The sequence below is a fragment of the Carassius auratus genome, chromosome 45 (genome assembly GCF_003368295.1).
Source record: "Carassius auratus strain Wakin chromosome 45, ASM336829v1, whole genome shotgun sequence".
Taxonomy (NCBI): Eukaryota; Metazoa; Chordata; class Actinopteri; order Cypriniformes; family Cyprinidae; genus Carassius; species Carassius auratus.
Genome location: NC_039287.1, coordinates 1,224,436 through 1,243,807, shown reverse-complemented (window position 1 = coordinate 1,243,807; position 19,372 = coordinate 1,224,436). Strand labels below are relative to the sequence as shown.

Here is a 19,372-nt window from a genome sequence, read left to right as displayed (position 1 = left end):
TTCCACAAACATATCAAACTCTTGTGAAATATATCCCGAACACTAAATCAGCATATTAGAATGATTTCTAAAGATCATGTCCCACTAAAGACATGAGTAATGGCTGCTGAACATTTAGCTTTAGCTTATTTTAAATTGTAATAATATTTCAAATAGTTCTGTTCTTACTGTATTTATAATAAAACAAACGCAGCCTTGTGAGCTGAGCATAAGACTTAAGAGACCATAGAAAATCTGATTTAGAGATCATTTCTAAAAACTTTTAAATGACCTCAAACTTTTGAATGATTGTGTAGATTTATTGATTTAGTAAAAGCTTTTAGCCCAAACAATTATATACATTTGGTTTCCATTTAACAGTACATAATCATATAAGGGCAGGCACACAAATTGAAGCTGTGGTCTTGATGCTGCTAGCACCATACTTAATCATACTTTAGTTACAGAGATTGTGGTAGTGGCAACTTGTACAGTGAAAAGTAATGAACTGACATACTTAATGTTTGTATTAAATCTGTGCACACTATGATAAGTATGTGGAGCTCTTGATAAATCTGTAAACAACTACTTAGAGTTTGTGTGTTAACAGACTGTGGGTCTGTTTCAGTCTCTCTGTCTGTGGACAAAGTCAGAGTAAAAGATCATCTTCAGTCTTAACACAGACCAGTGAAGAAACTTTTTTTGTCCACTTTTGCTTGCAAATGTCTTAAATGTCTGTATATCCTGCAGATGACTTTTGAGGGATAGTCTGATTTCAAATCATTTATGAAGAAAGGTTTTTAGGTTTGCCTCTTTGTCACCATCTCTGTTGGAAACCTGCAATTGCAGGTATTTGCAGAATGATCTTCTTTCTGTGGGCTGTGCATCAGCATGGCTCTCAGTGCAGATGAATCGAATATGTGTATGTGTGGGCTGTCAGTCAATGCACCAATGTGGATTTTCACTTTACTTCGGAATTACAGATACTACATCTTTGAAATGTAAGTCAAAAATAATGTCCAAAATAAGTCTTACCCCAGTAAATAGACCCAAGTCTTTCCCGAATAGTAAAATAGCATTGCTTTACAATAAGGAGATAGTTTTGAACACTGACTGGTTATGTACTTGCTCAATAACTGAATTTGAAAATTTTTAACAAAAAAAATTACATAATGCAACTTTAAATGTAATCTACACTACAAATAATATTGTGCATTTTAAAAATTGAATACACATACAATATTAGTCCTGTAAATCAATTAAAACATTCATTAATCACAGATTTTTTAAATGTAATTTACTGCGATAAGTAAAACAGTAAAACAGTCTTCTCTTAAACCCATTACAATAAATTAATCTCAGAAATGAACACATTATTCATACACACAAATACTGTACACAAATCTGCTGTTACTTCAACTGTGGATTTTTTTAGAGAGAAGATCCTATAAAATAAACAGTACTATGATGTAATGTGCTACAAAACTGTCCCTTTGCTAATGACAAACACCCTCTAAAACACAATGTGCTACAGGATGATTATCAGAATTTATTTGTGTATATTTATTAGTGTATATTCAATACAGGAAATGTCAGAATTTACCACAAAACAATCTCTCTAGTTAAACACAATACAACTTTTGTACATGTGTACAGAGTCAACAGTAAAATGTACAAGAGTATTTCTATGGGTGTTTTCTTCTGGATTCATATGCGAGTGCAACTGCACACAGTTCTCTACTGTCAATAAATCATTCCAGTCTCTGAATCAAATCAAGAGATGGAACACATGCAGTGCTGAGAAACGAGAGTTATTCTGGAACTATTTTTAACCACTAAATACTGTTTATAACACTGATTACAATCACAGCTATAAATATTTTCAAATCTACAGGGTAATTAAACCAAGGGAATTTGGTTTTGCACATGTAACAAGTGCTTTAAGACTCATCTTAAAACAACTGTGTCCTCGAACACATATAATGACTCGTTTTTCAACAAGTCTCTATAAAAAAAACCATCGACAAACCGCAGTAATGGTTCCAACCCTAGTATTATGAAACAGATCCATCGTTCATGTAAGAAAACCCAGCTGAAACTGGGTTTAACCTATTTTGCAGACTTTGTGTAATGACACTCATCTTAAATCAAGTTTGTTCTTTCCACTCATTCTATTTCATGTTCTCTCTCTCTCTCTCTTTCTCTCTTTCTCTGTAATCTGTTCATCAGCACAACTGTCTGTCATCCCTCTAGGAAATTCTGATAATATGAGCTGTCATTAATTTGAAGTGAGTTAAACCTTTGTTTTCCCAAACAATTTGAAATATAAATATCGACTTTTAGATCATGTCTGTTATATGCTAGAATACTCCAAATGCTGACAAAATAAAATAAAATACAATAATATTCATCAAAACATTTCATGGAATTGTTAAAAGTGAATGTGTGACCTTCCATTCACGGTCAAATCTGAGGAAATGGATATACAATAAACACTAGGTCTTGAAATGATTTCCTCTAGTGTGAGAAGGCCAAAATAACAGGACTATTGCAGACAGGGATGTTGTGTGTAGTACATTTTGAACTGGAGGAAAATGAGAGATAAAAATAGTTTGATAACGCAAAAAAACAACTTACCCTTGGTGTAGGAGGCCCATGGTCGTCAACAAAAGTTGATTCTCCTGTAAAGAAAATTGAGTGTCAGAGCTTACACCAAACATTTGTTATTTAGTAAATCATAAGCTTAGAGAGCAATGTAGACAACATTGTTTTAGCCCATTCAGTTGAAAAATGCTTAAGAAATTTTCTGATTCAGCATCTGAGACGTATCGGCACTGAAAATCTGCACGGGAGCCAGATGACATCCACTTTGAGGAAACGCAAGAAGTGTGTTGTTGTGGGTATTTTTAAGAGATAAACAATCTCCTAAAGCAACGTCTTCTGTGGTACAGTAGCAGCTGAAAAAGAGAAGACACTCTTTCATCTCAAACCAAGGTCTACTTTTTAACCTCTACTCCAGATGGCACGCTGGACACCGTGCTTTTCTTCCTGTGTTATAGGGATAGTTCACCCAGATTCATTTCCTCACCCTCAAGTTGTTCCAAGCCTGTTTGTGCTTTTTTCTTCTGTTGAACACAAAATAAGATATTTTGAGGAATGGGGGTAACCACAGTTGTTGGTCCTCAATGACTTCCATAGTATGAAAAAAATAAAAATAAGTCAATGGGACCCAGAAACTGTTTGGTTACCCACATTCCTCAACAAATCTACATTTATGTTCAGAAGAAGACATCCATCAGTGTTTGAAACAAACTGAGGTTGAATAAAGCCTAAAGTATACTTAGGTTTTTATGTATACAGGAGTGTCCGTGTATAGTGCGTGACAAAATTCATCACCAGAATACTGTACACTATGTGCACAGTTTGCAAATGTGCATTGACTTGGTTTTACACTAATCAGTTGTACCACAAGGTAGCAACACTGGCTCGGGCTTTTGTTTAACTGTAGCAATCAAAATTAATAAGAGGGAACAACAAAAACAACAACAAAAATATTGGAGACCGCAACACCAACAGGCAGCCACACAGATGAGCGCTTGTGTGAGAGGGTTATGAGATAGCAGCAACTTTCATTAAAAAGACTACAAAACCATTTTTATCGGTCATAACTTCTGGAGACAAATAGAGCAGATACTGGACAAAGACAAAGCTTTCTAGAGCACTTGTGTCGACCGCCTGCATTCATTTACATCTCTAATGGACTATAATTTGAAGGCTTTGTGCAAGACTTGGGCCTTAAATTATGACAGATTTAATATTTTTTGGCAAACTATCTATCTAAAGGGACAGTTCATCCAAAACATGATAATTCATCAATTCTTTTAAACTTACTTTTCTCTTTGGAAGACAAAATCAAATATTTATTGCAAAATGCGAAAGCTGCTCTATTCCATGCAATGAAAGTGAATAGTGACCACAGCTGTCAAGCTAGATTTTTAGTGAATCAATAACTACAATTCAGTCTCTTCCTCACACAAACTATCATATGGCATCCAAAGACTTAAACAATTTGTGCTCAAGTTAAATGAACCATATTTATGATGCTTTTATGTTTTTTTTTATGTCTTATCTTTTCTTGACTTTATCAGCATTTTAATCCATCTTGTAGATGACCTTGGAATGAAGATTCACTTAAAGTGGGAGCTAAATGTCTTTTCCAACTTGAAATATACAGTCATGTGTTGTTTATTAAACAAAACCTATACCGATATCATGGACCATAAACATCACTTGGCCCCTGAGTATAGTTTGGGGTCCTCCTCAATGCATCCTGTAAATGTTGTCATACTCCCCTAAAAATAAAGGTGCTTCATGATACCATAGAAGAACCTTTTTTCCTGTCTAAAGGGTTTCATAAAGAACCTTTAACATTTGAAGACAATAACAGATTATGAAAAGGTCAGAAAGAGATTGTTCTTCAAAGAGCCTTTGGCTGAATGGTTCTTTGTGGAACCAAAATTGTTCTGTGAAGAACCTTTTAAGCTCCTTTATTTTTAGGAGTGCATGTCTTTCACACTTTCAGTCTGTTTTTCTTAATTAGTAAAATTACATTTTATAGGAAGAGTTGAATCTTGTAGACAACAGGTTAAGTAAAAATATAAAAATTCAATAGCTCATAAATATAGCAAAATGCTCCTCTTCTTTATAGTTATTTTTCTAGCTGACTGATGATGGAGACCAAAAGGTTACTGAGGTTAATATAACGTTGCAATGTTTTCAAGCTTTACACGTTTTCCACAGTTTGAAAGTGTTGTACTGTAGAATCTCTTATAAAGTAGCCTACCTTCTGATGTTAATTCATGTTCATTATGTACTCTAGTAGTAAAGAGCAAGGTATGATAGGTTCACGTGCTGCTTGAACTGAGGCACTACTCGCGATCGCGCATGTCGCATTAGGGGCCGTTCACATGTCAAGTCTTTTGCGCGGTATGCGTGCGTGCTCATAATGGAAGCGATGCGCTCGTTTTTTCCAGGCGCGCCCGCACCGCATTGAGTTAAAAACATCTCAACTTTTCATAATCCCGCAAGCGCACCGCGGGTCATGTGACAAGAACCAACCAATCAGCTTCATCCTTTCCTGTACCAAAGTTGAAAGCTCAGCCAAGATGAAGGAACAGCTGATCATAGCTGTATGGATAGCCATGCTTAAATATATTTAGTAACAGAGCAACTGCAAGTGATTTTTAGTGCTGCAAATCCATTTATCCTTTGCTGAAAATTTTCTGCGTCTTCATGGAGAGAGTACGTCAAAGGAGAAAGCGGCACGCCTAGCGTTTTCCACGCGTTTTTAGGCGCGATATGTGAACGGCCCCTTAAAGAGCACCAAAACTGTATTTATTGTTTGAATTTTGTTATGTATTTGGAATAATTTTAAAGCTGATACTTTGTCAATTAAAAAGTAACAAAGCACAAAGCTTTTTGCGATTACTGGATGGCAAGTGCACTTCAAATAATGAAGTTCATGCATTAACAGAACACAGCATGGACTAAGATCTTGTTAAGAAGAAGCCTTATGATTATAAACGAGAACTGTTAACGATATTGCCAATATCCACACAGATGACAGCTTTACCTGTTGTAGTTTGTTCAAGTTATGAACGAAATAGACGCTGTTTCTCTTCAAGTCTCCATCATTTCTCTCTCGCGCGCGTTTAATCAGGTGTGTGTCAGCGCTGCTGCACGGTAGTCCACGATGAGGACTGTTTAAAACTCTTTTTCCCACTAAAACTTCGATGCGCATTCACTCAATGCGCGAACATAACAAACGATGTGAATGCAAAACAATCAGGAAAAAAGGCATTACATGCAATTTTTTAAGAGATAGCATGTAAATACTTAGGCCTAGTCGCCAGTGGCGACCTCAGCAAAAACTTCACTCGCATTTTAATATTTATGGTCGCAAATGCGACCGTTTTGGTCACAGTTTGGAACCCTGCTTGGATGACATGAGGGTGAGTAAATTATGACAGTATTTTCATTTGCACATTAAGGTGCACTGCTCCTTTAATGCTACCTGTTGTGACTGCCGGTGTCTGTCTGCTGAATAAATAACTCATCCAGCAACACAGAGCTGCTATACTTCTCAGTCTATCTTCAACTTTCTCAGTATGGGACTGAGTAAAAGAATGAGATATTCATAGACAAAGTTCAATGCGTTCTCATCCTCCGAGTAAGAAGTTGTAAATTATTTTCAGCACAGATAAATCACAACCAAATAGAAGGTGACACGCAGAGCACAAACTACTGTTCAACCGAGAGAATGTCCTTATTCCAGAGTGATGGTGGCAGCAATGTAACATCTTTCAACATATGCCACACTAATACTCTCCTGAGGCATAATTCTCACATTTTATAAATTATATAAACTATACCATTCAAAAGTTTAGGGTTGGTAAGATTTTTTTAAATATATTTTTTGAAAGAAGTCTCTTATGCTCAACTAGACTGAATTTCTTTGATCAAGAACAGTGAAAACATTGGGATATATTATTACAATTTAAAAGCTGTTTTAATATATTTTTTAAATTTAATGTATTCCTGTGATGGCAAAGTTGAATTTTCAGCAGCCATTATTCCAGTCTTTAGTGCTTTAGTGCATTCTAATATCTCAGAAATAATTCTAATGTGTTAAACTGGTGCTTAAGTAACACTTCTTTGTATAATTAATTGTCAATGAAACAGAGAGTGGGCAAAGGCTGGTAAGAAATCAAACAGTGGAGCATTTCTGTTAACTTTGTTCATGGGTTGTGTTAAAGCCGATGCTTAGGTTATAAGAGGATCATTAATAACCTATAATTAAGACACAAAAAATAAAAAAAATGACATTGATAGAAAAAGCCACTAACTTGGAATACTCATAAACACTAAAGTCAACAGCAATTCATTCAAAATAAAATCAGACATTCACGTTAAAGTAGCCTTTTTGGCTTTCACAAAGCAAAACATTCTCTAAAATAGATTTTTTTTCTACACATCTGGCTTGGCTTAGGCATGCTGTTGTTTGTGTCGGAATTCAATAAACGTATGCTTTCGGCATGGAATGTTTAATTTGAGTTATGAAATTGGTGACTCTGTAAAGTATGGTTTAGAGATGAAGAGAGCCAAGAATACTCCACAGACAAAGCAGGAAGCCTCAAAGGGTCGATGTGTCGGTTGTGAGGTACACTCTTAAGAAAAAATGTCTAAACACAACCAGAAAAGGCTTCTTCAGCTTGTAACAATAACATAACCCCCTTGGTGCTAAATATGACACTTTTCATAGGGTTCCATAAAGAACCATGCTTTGAAATTGCTATATAGAACCTTAAAGTGCTATAAATAACTTTTTTTATTATGAAGTGATGAAGTGTAATGAAGACCAAGTTCCAGTGAAATACAGTATTTTCACAATCCTCTATGATGCCTGTAAGTCCTTCATTATGTGTATTTTGGTGTGATTGAGTGGCTGTTTCTCTGCAGAGGACAAGGTTGTAGGATGTGACAGCATCTGAAATGCACAATTAAGTTTAGAGTTACAATGTGCCTCCAGTTGTTTATTTCATTTTCACTGCGGTCTCATTTTCACTTCACATCCTGTAACAATCTGTCACCACAGGTGGAACATTCTCGAGATGTTTGAGGACTGATGGACATTCTGAACATGAAGATTAAAGCAAGAAATATCTGGCTCTGGCTCACCATTTTTGTGAGGTCAAAGGCTGATTGGATCTGATTTAAAGTCGGCATGAAATCAAATTTGACAAATCTTCTTTTTATATGTAATATTGTAGTGTTTATTATAAATGATTTATCTGTGCACTTCATTATTTTTTTAAATTCATGTACCCTTATAATCTTTAATCAAATAAATTACCCTACCATCCCCCCTCGAAACGACCTCTCTTCTCTTTCGGTCACGTGCCATGGCGAAAGGGTGCGGCCAGAGCCGATGAGGGTGCGGCTATAGGTGTCTTTCTCGTTTTTTGCACCGCCTCTCAGAGAAACTCTCGAGGGTGAACTTGACCGACAACTTCACTCGACTCATCTTGGTTTGCGGGAGGCTCGTATAAATATGGTCTGATTCCTGCCTGAAAATTTAGCTCCTCGTCCTCGTTCTCGTCGCCGGGCTCCTCAATAAAAAATCCTTCATGGGAGGGTAACGGTGGAGAGAAATCCTCCACAACTGAATGTAAACTAGCATTCAAATCTGCCTTCATTTTGTTTGCGGTTTCCGGTTCATGACGTTTTTTTTTTTTTTTTTCATGCATAATCAGGTGTACAATGCATTTTCAAAATTAACATTGTAACAAAGATATACACCGGTTTTCGGTATGAACCGGTTTACCGCCCAACACTAAATAAATATATATATTTTTCAGATAAATAATATCAGATAAATAATTTAACCAAGAATGCAAATGTATATAGCTAAATTAGCTCCAGATGAGGAGTTTACTTGCCCCAGTCCACAACTGCCAGAATATGCTTGAAGTACGACCTTACAAAAGTCTCAGTTGATCTCATTGTCTTACACCTGCACCAGACTCAGTGAAGTAAGTGCTTTAGTGTGTGTGTGACAGACAGGCTGACAGCACACTTATCCACTCTCACACTCCTGCTGGTGTGTCGGCAGCAATAACATGACTGAGCCGCGAACATATGGCTATGGGTTAGAGTGTCCTGAAATAATCACATCAGTTTAGTTAAACACATCCTCTTTAAATAACATCAGACTTATTTTTTTTTAAGTGCAGACACCATCATATTCCACTTCCCCCATGGCATAAAGAAGAGTGCATGTTTCTTATTCTGTGTGGTGACAAGAGTGCTTCTAGCTGTATGTGGTCAGACTTCACTCAACCCTTTGATTTAGCATGTAGGAGTGGCCCGACATTAAGCCCATCAGTCTAATGACAGTGGGGGGTATACGAGTCTCCACCCAGGACTGTTATTCTATAGGTCAGACCCTTTTACTACCTGCCAAATGTGGTAGACATAATGGACATCTGCTTTCCTTTTTTATAAATAATTGCTATGTTTTGTTGTTTTAGGAACCACTGCTGAGTTAGGTCTAAGTCCTTGAAGGAGTCTAGAAATCTGTGTCAGGATTTATAAGGTGTCTTATGTCTAATGTTAGCATGGGCATGAAAGATTCAAGCTCTTATGATTCATTTGTGAGGCTAACACTCAAAAGTACACCATATTTATGCCACACATAACATCTCTACGTAGTGTTCATTGCTCCCCACATACTGACGAAGAGATCTTTATAGTTTATTGCACTTGACTCACACTGATTAGGTGTTTGTGCTGTTGTGCAGCATTTTTTGTGGAAAACTTTGTACATTATTTTCAGGATTTTATTTGTATTTTTTATTATGTTAAGTTAAGAGAAATGTAAAAAAATAAAAATGTCTTTGCGGTCACTTTGCTGTAACGTAAGGTTACATTTCTTAGATGGTTCCTGAAAAATTTACCCAGTGAGGGAAACAAAGTAGGCAGAGGTCAGAAAAAATTCAAGCATCTGGTTTTCAGTTGCATTATTTCCTTTAATTGGCTATATTGTACATACCTCTGCTCACCTGCCCTGGCCCTAGCCTTGCCTTACAGGACGTGTGCAGTGCTGTGGCCACATATACTAACCTGTGCTCTTTCCCATACTTGCCTACAAAAGAAGACTACATTTACAAATAGACCACTAATCAGAGACTTTAGGATTTGCTTAAGTGTAGTTTAGGAATATCATAAACTCAACCCAAGTGACATTTTCAGCTTACTGGAGTATATTTTGTGCTATTATACATGATAACCAATTCTGGACATATTATATTATATAAGTAGCTAAAATCTTAAATGTCAGATTATCAATTCATTCATTAAACTGAAGTTTTAAATCATTGCCATGAATACAGCACTGAATTGTAGATTTAAAGGGGGGGTGAAATGCTCGTTTTCACTCAATATCCTGTTAATCTTGAGTACCTATAGAGTAGTACTGCATCCTTCATAACTCCAAAAAGTCTTTATTTTTATTATATTCATAAGAGAAAGATAGTCTGTACTGATTTTTTGCAATATCTTGCTTAATGGGTTAAGGATGATAATGAGAAAGGTAAGGGATCAGCCCCGAACTACATGGGAGGAGTTTTTTAGTGTGATCTTAAGGCAGTTGGGACCACAGTCACCAAGCAAAACATTGGTAACAAACTACACCACAAACTTACAAAATCAGCAGGGAATCAAATAAATATTTTCCCCACTGTAATACCTGAAATTGAATTGAAATACCAAACGACTGAAGTTCTAAAAATCTGTTTTGTACCTTCATAATACACTGACAACCACCCAACAACAACAACAAAAAAGGTTATTATAAAGCCACATCAATCATGCTCATCACAAATAGCTTTACCACAAGCTGAGGTAAACACTATATACTGTATAAAGTGCACACAATGTCATCCAGACAAATACAAAACACCATCATTGTAACCACATGACACTAAAATGCAATAAACAATAATTTAACAACTTATGATGTAACATAAAACTAATACACATAACAGGCAAGAAAAAAAAAGCTAAAAAAGTGTTTTACATTAGCATTTTTACAGTCTTGTACTATTAATTACAATATTTTTTACAGGGTGGTTATCAACCATAACATTTATTTAATTATAAGGTTATTTGTATCTGACAGATTTTTCATATTGGCACATACCTTAAAAAAAGTTTACAATGACTTCAAGAACCCATCAGGCAGTGTGCAGTTAATTTGAGAAATAAAATGCTATCCTAGCTAAAGTATAAACTTTATGCACCCTTCACTGAAACACACTAATGTGTGCATAGTATATAAACATCATAAAACAAAAGTTTAAACATAATTACATGGTTCAATATGGCTTGGCTTAGACTTGGTGTGTTTAAACCTCTCTAGTACATAAATAACACTTAACGAAACTATGAGTTCTGCTACACACTCGTACATAACCAAACCCAGTGTCACTGCAATGTGTAATGGCCTACAAAACAGACGGGGTTTGATTGAAAGCCACTGATACAGGCCAACAGGAGTAAACAGGAAATGCATGTAAGGAAGTCACCCGCTCTTGAGTATGCTCTCTTTCTCACTGTCTCCATCTCATATAGACACACAGACAACCACACACACCACTCTCCAGCTTTAAATAACATAGGCTGCACATGTGCAGCACATGTGTATGTTTTTCTGCTCACTCCGCAAAAGCAAATATCTCCGAATGAGTGAATAAAATGAGGGCAACAACTAACTGAATATTCCATAGTGGAGTGAAACCAGACCTTAAGATATATTAGAAAGGATTAAGACAAGCATTTACTTGAATCATCTAAACTAAGAGAATGATTTTGAACAGACACACACACAAATATATATTTATATAATATTAATTATACTTATTATTTACATAATATACATTCCTGGTACAGCAAAGCTGCATTTTCTGGAGCCATTACTTTAGTTATCAGAATAACATCACGAATAAATCATTCAGAAGAAATGTTTTTGTAATATTAGAAATGTCTTTAATCTCACTTTTAATCAATTGTCTGATTGTGTTCAAATCTAATGTGTTTAATTCAATTAAATAATTTACTCATTCCAATGTTTTGAATGTTACTATATAAAATACAATTCAGTAAGCTGTATTAACTATTTTTAACATGCTTAAGAAAAGAGCAGTGCAAACATTCTTTAAAATACTGTTATATGGATAAAATAACAGCAAACAGGTTTAAAACAACATAAGGGTGAGTAAATAATGAAAAGGTCTTATAACTCACACTGAGAATGTACTGATGTTCCACAGGAGAAACTCTTGAAGGAGAAGGGAAGGAGAGCAGAAAGACAGAGGGAGAGCAGCCAGTGCCGGAACATGGATCAGGGAAATGGGGCTTGTCACATTACAGTGATGAATAAGGTTGTTCTGGTGCATGAGGAGACGGAGGATAAAACATGTTGGTATCCATCACACCTTTGAATAATAATCTCTCTGCTTCCACAGAACATGGTGTAATGGAAACAGGTCCTTTACAATCTACTGAACTCCTGTGATGAGGCAGGAAATACATTAGTTTGTGATTTTCTCTAAAATCCAGTAAATATAAGCCACAGCCTATTTGCCGTCTATCCTTTATTACTAAGAATAACAAGAGGGAGGCACAGGAAATGGAAGGATCAAGTGTGAACACTATTCATATAAATATGTCTGCAATGTCATAAATATCCTTTCAATGCATTTTCGTCTATAACCATGGATTCTGCTTGGCTCAGCACGTGTGTGTGTGTGTGTTTGTGTTGACGTCTGTGTACAGTCAGGCTAAAAAGCCAAAGGTGTTTACCTGGCCCCAGGATGGCACAGTATGCAGTGTGCATTCATGTCTGCACGTTTGAGGTGGTTTAAAGACTAAAGAGAAACTTCTCCCTCTCATGCTGACTGGCAATGCCCCTTGAGCTTTAGTTGTGCAGAGTTAAATATGAGGGGTAAAGCTGCGCTACCCACTAGACAGAGTGGATAAGGAAGCAGAGATCAGTGTTCAGTCAAGTTTAAATTAGTGGTCAGCCGATATATTGTTTTTTTTTAAAAATGCCAAATATCGGCCGATATATCGGCCTTGGCAATATATCAGTCGACCACTAGTATAAATACGAAGCAGTATTTTAGATAATACACTCAGTTTTGGACAAGGGATGGTCATTGCAAACACTGTATTGCAAATCGGCTGAGGATTCTGAAAATAGTGATATCATAGCAGCGGGAACATCACATTTTTAAGTTATGAGTGTGCACAGCCTAGATGCTTAAAGGGGCCATATGAAGTTCCTAAAAAGAACATTATGTTGTATATTTGGTGTAATAAAATGTGTTTATGCAGTTTAAGGTTAAAAAAACACATTATATTCCACATAATGTACATTATTGTTGCTCCTCTATGCCCCGCCTCTCTGAAATGCATCGATAACAAAGCTCATCGTTCTGAAAAGTGAGGTGTACGCTGATTGGCCAGCTATCAAGTGCATTCTGATTTGCTGAATACCTAAAGCGTGTGATGGAAAGTTGCACCCCTTAACATACTGTAATGCCGTCTCCCGGTATGACCAGACAAAGCCAATAAAACCCATTACAAATGAGGCATTTGTTGCATCCTGTGGGCATTATTACTGATTATACTTTGTACTGTGGTTTTACATATTGCATAGAGAACGTTTTTTTAGCAGAAAATGCTGAAAATTCAGCTTTGCCATCAGGAAAAAAATTCATTTTAAAATGCAATGTTCAAAAAACTTGATTGTTTTTACTGTATTTTTGATCAAATAACTGCATCCCTGGTGAGCAAAAGAGACTTTATTCTAAAATCTTAAACCACAAAACTTTGAATATAATGTTTTTCTTCTTTTATGACCCACAGAACAAAATTACAGGGTTTGGATTGAAATAAAGGTGAATAAATGTCAGAATTTTCTTTTGTGGAGTATGAACTTTGGGTCTTATTCTTCAGATTAGAATATTGGTATAAAGCCGGTCTTTGCCTTTGTCCTAGCCTTTATAATGAGGAGTCGCTTCGCCCCACTGAGAGTAACTAGGACACCTTTATACCCCAGGCACACCTGTTCACCAGTGTGCCCATTTCACCTGATCACAACCCGTAAATACCTGTAGAGGGAACACAAAACACAGCCCAAGGACTGGTGAAGTACAGTGGCCGTGACAGAAACAAACAAGCATGAAGAAATCACAATAAAATAAAGCTATATTTAAAAAACCAAAAACAGTCCAGACTGGCCAACATTCTTTGCTACTTGTCTTGGCGCAGCGTCGGATATGGAGTCATAAATAAGGGCTTATCTTACTTGCCATTTTTACAGCCCCCCCAAAAAACCTGAGCAAAACAGCCTGTGGCCCTGGAGATGAGACTGGCTGTGGGTGGTTTGGGATCTAGGACCCCTCTTTTATCTCTAACCGCTGTGTCAGGGAGGACAGAGTAATGCTTAATTGTGAAGCTATTAATAAGCCCTGTAAAAGAGTCTTTATGGAAATGTTGTCAAAACTATTTATGAAGCGGGAGCGTAACTATATTGAAGTCACAGCTCATATACATCTGGTGATGGACAATAACTTTTACATTTAAACTGTAGAACAGCGCTGAACCAAAACCCAACAACACAACACTAGAGCATCAACACAGGCTATTAAAAATCATATGAAAGGTGGAGAAACATGCAGAGAGAAAGTAAAGGGTATGGCTTGGACTGAGCAGAATAAACAGAGGAAAAAGCAGACATGTTTGGAAGAGAATATATAAACACCAAAGAAACAAAAATGTTCTCATTATGGCACAATTTCCTTATGTCTGGAAATCTGTCACCCCTTCCATCCAAGCATTTCATTCTCCATGTTAATACCGTCTGATTCACCTAATTCCTACGTTCATTAATCACATTTGTGTTCTTTTACATTCTTGTCAGATGTCCAAAAGGAATGTATTTTTCCCCACACACAAAATTCCACATGCTACAAAAACACTTTCTGATACTCAATTTTAGATTTTTGTAGACATGTCCTGTCAACTGATTTACAGTTAGGCTAAAATTACTTAATTAGTTAATTGCAGAAATATGACTTTTATGAACAACATAACTCGCTCAGAACTAATCACTACAAGCCTTATGATTATAGATTTACAGTATGCATAGCCTTTCATGACAGAGATCAAACATGATGAATTCCTATACAATAAAAGTGAATGATAGTGGACAAGCCCAAAAAAAAAAAAAGGTATCATAAAAGTGTTCAGTATCATATGCTGTATTTAAGTCTCCAGAAGTGTGGTTTTAAGAGGGAAACATACATAAAACTATTATTGTTCATCACAAAATAAAGAAAATCATACAGATTTGATCTTTGAATGATGACAGAATGTTTATTATGCGATCCTTAGAGCTTAACATAATTGCTATGAGATTAAATTAATAGAGCTTTTTAATAACTCACAACGTCAATTAGTTAGAATGTGAAATTCATCATGGAGTCCCTTTAGAACTTCTAATGGGTTTTCAGAAAAGCTTTGAGTTATGGGTAAAATATGGTCTGAGGTAAATAATAATTGAAGATCCTACCACGTGTATGTGTGAGGTTTTGATGAATCGGACAATCACTGTAGCTCTCATGTAACTTTATAACATCTTACATTTTTAAAACAACACAGTGGCTTTGACATGAGTTAGGTATGACTATACAGTATGTAAGTCATTTTGCAGAACAGAAGCAGAACAAATCTCTTTAAGTAATCTTAACCACAGAGGGAAAAAAACAGAAACCGCTGTTTTTTTTTTTAATTCCTCATTTAATTCCCAATGGAATAGGTTTTAGGACTACAAACTGATCAGCTCTTCTGCAAGAATTAAGTGAAATGACATGAAAAGATGAGGTGAGCAGTGATGCTTCAAAGCAGTGATTTCAGATTCATTAAATGAGGAACACAAAGGATTCAGAGGTAAACGACAATTAAACTGACAGACTCACAACTACCACATAAAAACATGCAGGCTTGTGCAACTTGAGCTTGCAAATATGTGAAGGCAGCAAGATTATCCTTGATAAGATTTAAGATATTTTGTGGTGTTTAATAATTTTCTAAAATAATGTTAATAATATATGCTGTGGTAAGTGTTCCATGTAATAAGTGATGTGCAGAAATATAGGGTCATTCCATGTCAAATCAACTTAACGATTTAGGGCCTTGAAAATGAAAATTCCAAAAAATTTATTAAGAACCAGAATTTGAAAATCATATGGAGTTCTCTTTAATACTTTTACACTCTACAGTTACAGACATGCAAACTTTGGAAAAATAATATTAATGTCACTCTGACAGTATGTTCTACGCAGTTATTTTGATATAGGGAAAAGGATACATTTCAAGTTTCAAAATGATTTGTTCTTCAGACCTTCTTCTTTAAAAGAAAGAGAGAGAAAAAAAGTGACCCACATTTGGTTTTTGACCACTGAAAATGTGTACAATTCAACAGTTTACTCCCAGAGCCATATTGAGATTTCAATATTGCTGGAATGGAACCATATAGAGCCTTAAAAATGAAAGTCCCAAAAGGGAAAGATTGTTATGACCCAAAATCTATAAGGACATTGAGTTACAGGCATGCAAACTTGAAAAGTGCTTTTTCCCATTTTTGAAAGAAGGTCACCACTAGCATATAATACAACAAATATTTTACTAAAAGACCTACCAATCTCTGTGTAAAAATAATATAATGATGCTGTCATCTTTCTAAATTAATTTTCTCCCCCTCTGGTTCTGAATCTCAAGTGAAAATTTTAATTTTACACTTATCTTTCTTCAGAAAAGAAAAAAACACATTAAGAACAGTACCATCACATGAACAGAAATATTAATTGCACATTTCCTTGTAATGTAAATCAACATTTCTGAAATTCAGACAAACCACAGGACTGAAGGTTGATTAAGCAAAACAATCGCAAAGCTGTACATTAAATATTGCAATCCACACAAATTAATTTTTGGTGTGTGTCTCACTGGCGCATCTGTGAGCAGGACAGCATGTCTTTGTGGTGTATTGAGAGCCACGGTATCCAGGGTAATGTTGGCATACCAGCACAAAGTATGAACCACATCCAACAAGAGTAACTGATGGCGCAAGAAGAAGCTGTACTAACCCGGACTGTATCCAAAGAATCATAAAACCACCAGAATTAAATGTGCACCTTGATTCTCCAGTTTCCACCAAAATTGTTCATTGGGAGCTACACAGGGTCAGTATTCATGGTCAGGCTGTTATAGCTAAAGCTTTGGTCACTTATGCCAATGCTGTTGGTTTCAGTGGTGCCAGCAGTACAAATCTGAGACAATGTGAAGCATGGGTTGTTCTCTGATGAGTCCGCATTCATCTTCCCACATCCAGGAGAGTTATTCTGTGGAGAAGCCTTAAGAGTCTTACAACTAAGGCGGCTGTGTGCCAAGAGTAAAGCACAGGGGTGGACCAGTGATGGTTTGGGCTGCAATGCGGTGCCATTCCCTCTTGTGCTAGATGTCCAACCCCTGTATATGAACAATGTTAACGGTGCTGTCCCTTACAAGCTGCCAGAAATAGCCACTGAAGGACGTTCACAGACATGTCGTCAAAAGTGATGACAGATGCCAAGGTTTACTGCTGATGCAGCTGATGTAGACTCTTTAAAGACCAACAAGCATCAGACAAAAAAATTTTTCTTAAAGAAATTAATAATTTTATCCAGCAAGGACTCAGAATAATCACTTTCAGAATAATCAATCAAACAGTAAAGACTTTTATATTCCAAAAGATTTGTATTAGAAATAAATGCTTTTTTAAACTTCATCAAAGAATCTTAAAAGAAAATGTATCACAGCTTCCACAAAAATATTATCAACTGTTGAGCACCACATCAGCATATTCAGATTTGCCATTAGAGGAAAAAAACTGTTAAATGGTTATTCAAAGTTTCACAATATTATTCTTTTAACTGCATTTTTTATCAAATAAACGCAGCCTTAGTGAGCTAAGAGACTTCTCTCTAAAGCATTTTAAAAAAATGTAACAGTCAACAGCTATCCTGATGCTGATCCTTGCATATCCTGAGCATGCCCACAAGCTTTTTCACACTAAACTGATCCTCTACATCAAGTCAATGGACGATGGCCTTTGACATCAACTATGAATTATATGCAAAATGTTTTCTCCTCATTTAAAATTACTAAATAACATTTCATTATTTGCATTTAGCATTGTTTTTACCTACAGTAGCTGTCCATGACCCTGTCAGAACAGAAAAGACCTACTAACTGAGAATCAGTGAACAAGGTGAACTCGTGGCATGTAGGAAGTGGCAGCAGTGATTGAACTAAATGACTTTGGACATAAGCTGGTACTGTGGAAAAACTGAAACACTGAAAACAACCAACTTACCACTTACATATCTTGGCCTACATAAAACATGAAAGCTCAGCGGCGTGCACACTCGACACAGACACATACACATTGCCCAAGAAGTGCAGAGCGGTTACACACAACGGGTCGGGCATGGCTGCCCTATCTGCCAGGCATATATTTAAGCTTGCTATTTTAGAGCGGGTACTTCTGTTCTTCCACAAGCAGTACATTAGTAAAACAGAGCTGGCTTGCAAACTGTAAAGCAGGGCACAAGGCCCTTCCAAACAAGATATAGTGATCTGCCAGAGCACTTCATCTTCATAAACATTTTGCGGAGCAATAAGACATATCTGAAGATGGCAACATAAAAAATAGCATTAACAAAGAAAGACAGGCTGAAATGCAAACACTTGTTGGAAGGCAGTTTGTAGATTATGTTCTCAGGATGAAGATGGAAAGATCTGATGATGACATTACTTGTTGAATTGACTTGTTCTCCATCTTGTGGTAGAAGAGATTCAGTATTGCATCAAGGAGACCAACAACTCAGTCCAAACTGTCAAATTTGGTACTTAAAATCTAAATGCCCCTTAAAGAAAAAGATGAAATCACTGAAGAGAAATCGGCTGACAAGTAACAGATGACACACAACACAAAAAAGGATCTTAAGTTCTAGGGGACCAGGAATGACAAGGGATGTAAGGAATGAATTTCCACTCCAAACAAGCAAGTTTTCAGGAATGATCTTCAATTGCTGTGTTAATGGAGCTGGTTAATGTGCCTCACCCAGAGTACAACTGACTGAGCCACCCACACTTTGTGCAGATGCCAGCTGTGCCCTCATCAACCTTTTGCAAGAAAAACATTTGGGCAAAAGGCACAAACGTCTTAGTACAAAACACAGTGGAGATCTGGCTCCCTGAAAAGTTGATGTATTATTATCATTAACTCTAATGTGACTTCCTCAACATCTGTTTTGAGTGAGAGAATCACAGTTTTAAATGTGTTTTTACAGATTTGCGAGATGTTTTTTACAGATTTGCGAGATGTTCTTCTCAGAGAAGGAGTTTGTGCAGATGTGAAATACCACACCTAGCATATCTCCCTCACCCAAAAGATCCTTGCTGACAGACCACTGCCAAAATATTTGACTGTCCTCTCCGAACTCAACACAGCAATGGAAGGAACAACAGAAGCACTTGAGCTGAGCTCCAAAAGACATACCAAAGAGAGCTATACAGAATCACAACACTGCTTCTTCTGTTTCAGATGTTGACAGTGAGTCACCGCGAAACATAATTCATAACATTTTCCAAATTTGACTCAAGATCACTAATGGCTAGAATTGGTGTTCAAAGTGGACAGTTTTTGCATTGGATAGTAAAGAGT

The 19,372-nt window shown here is 36.4% G+C and overlaps 1 protein-coding gene across 1 annotated transcript in view; it reads right to left on the bottom strand.

The window, feature by feature from the left end:
- The window catches only part of LOC113062823 (uronyl 2-sulfotransferase-like), a 45,409-nt gene that overhangs the window by 18,899 nt on the left and 7,138 nt on the right, over positions 1-19,372 (bottom strand). The window contains exon 2 of the mRNA XM_026232825.1: positions 2,617-2,660. Within this exon, the coding sequence (XP_026088610.1) occupies positions 2,617-2,660 (44 nt within the window). The remainder of the gene's footprint in view (positions 1-2,616; positions 2,661-19,372) is intronic.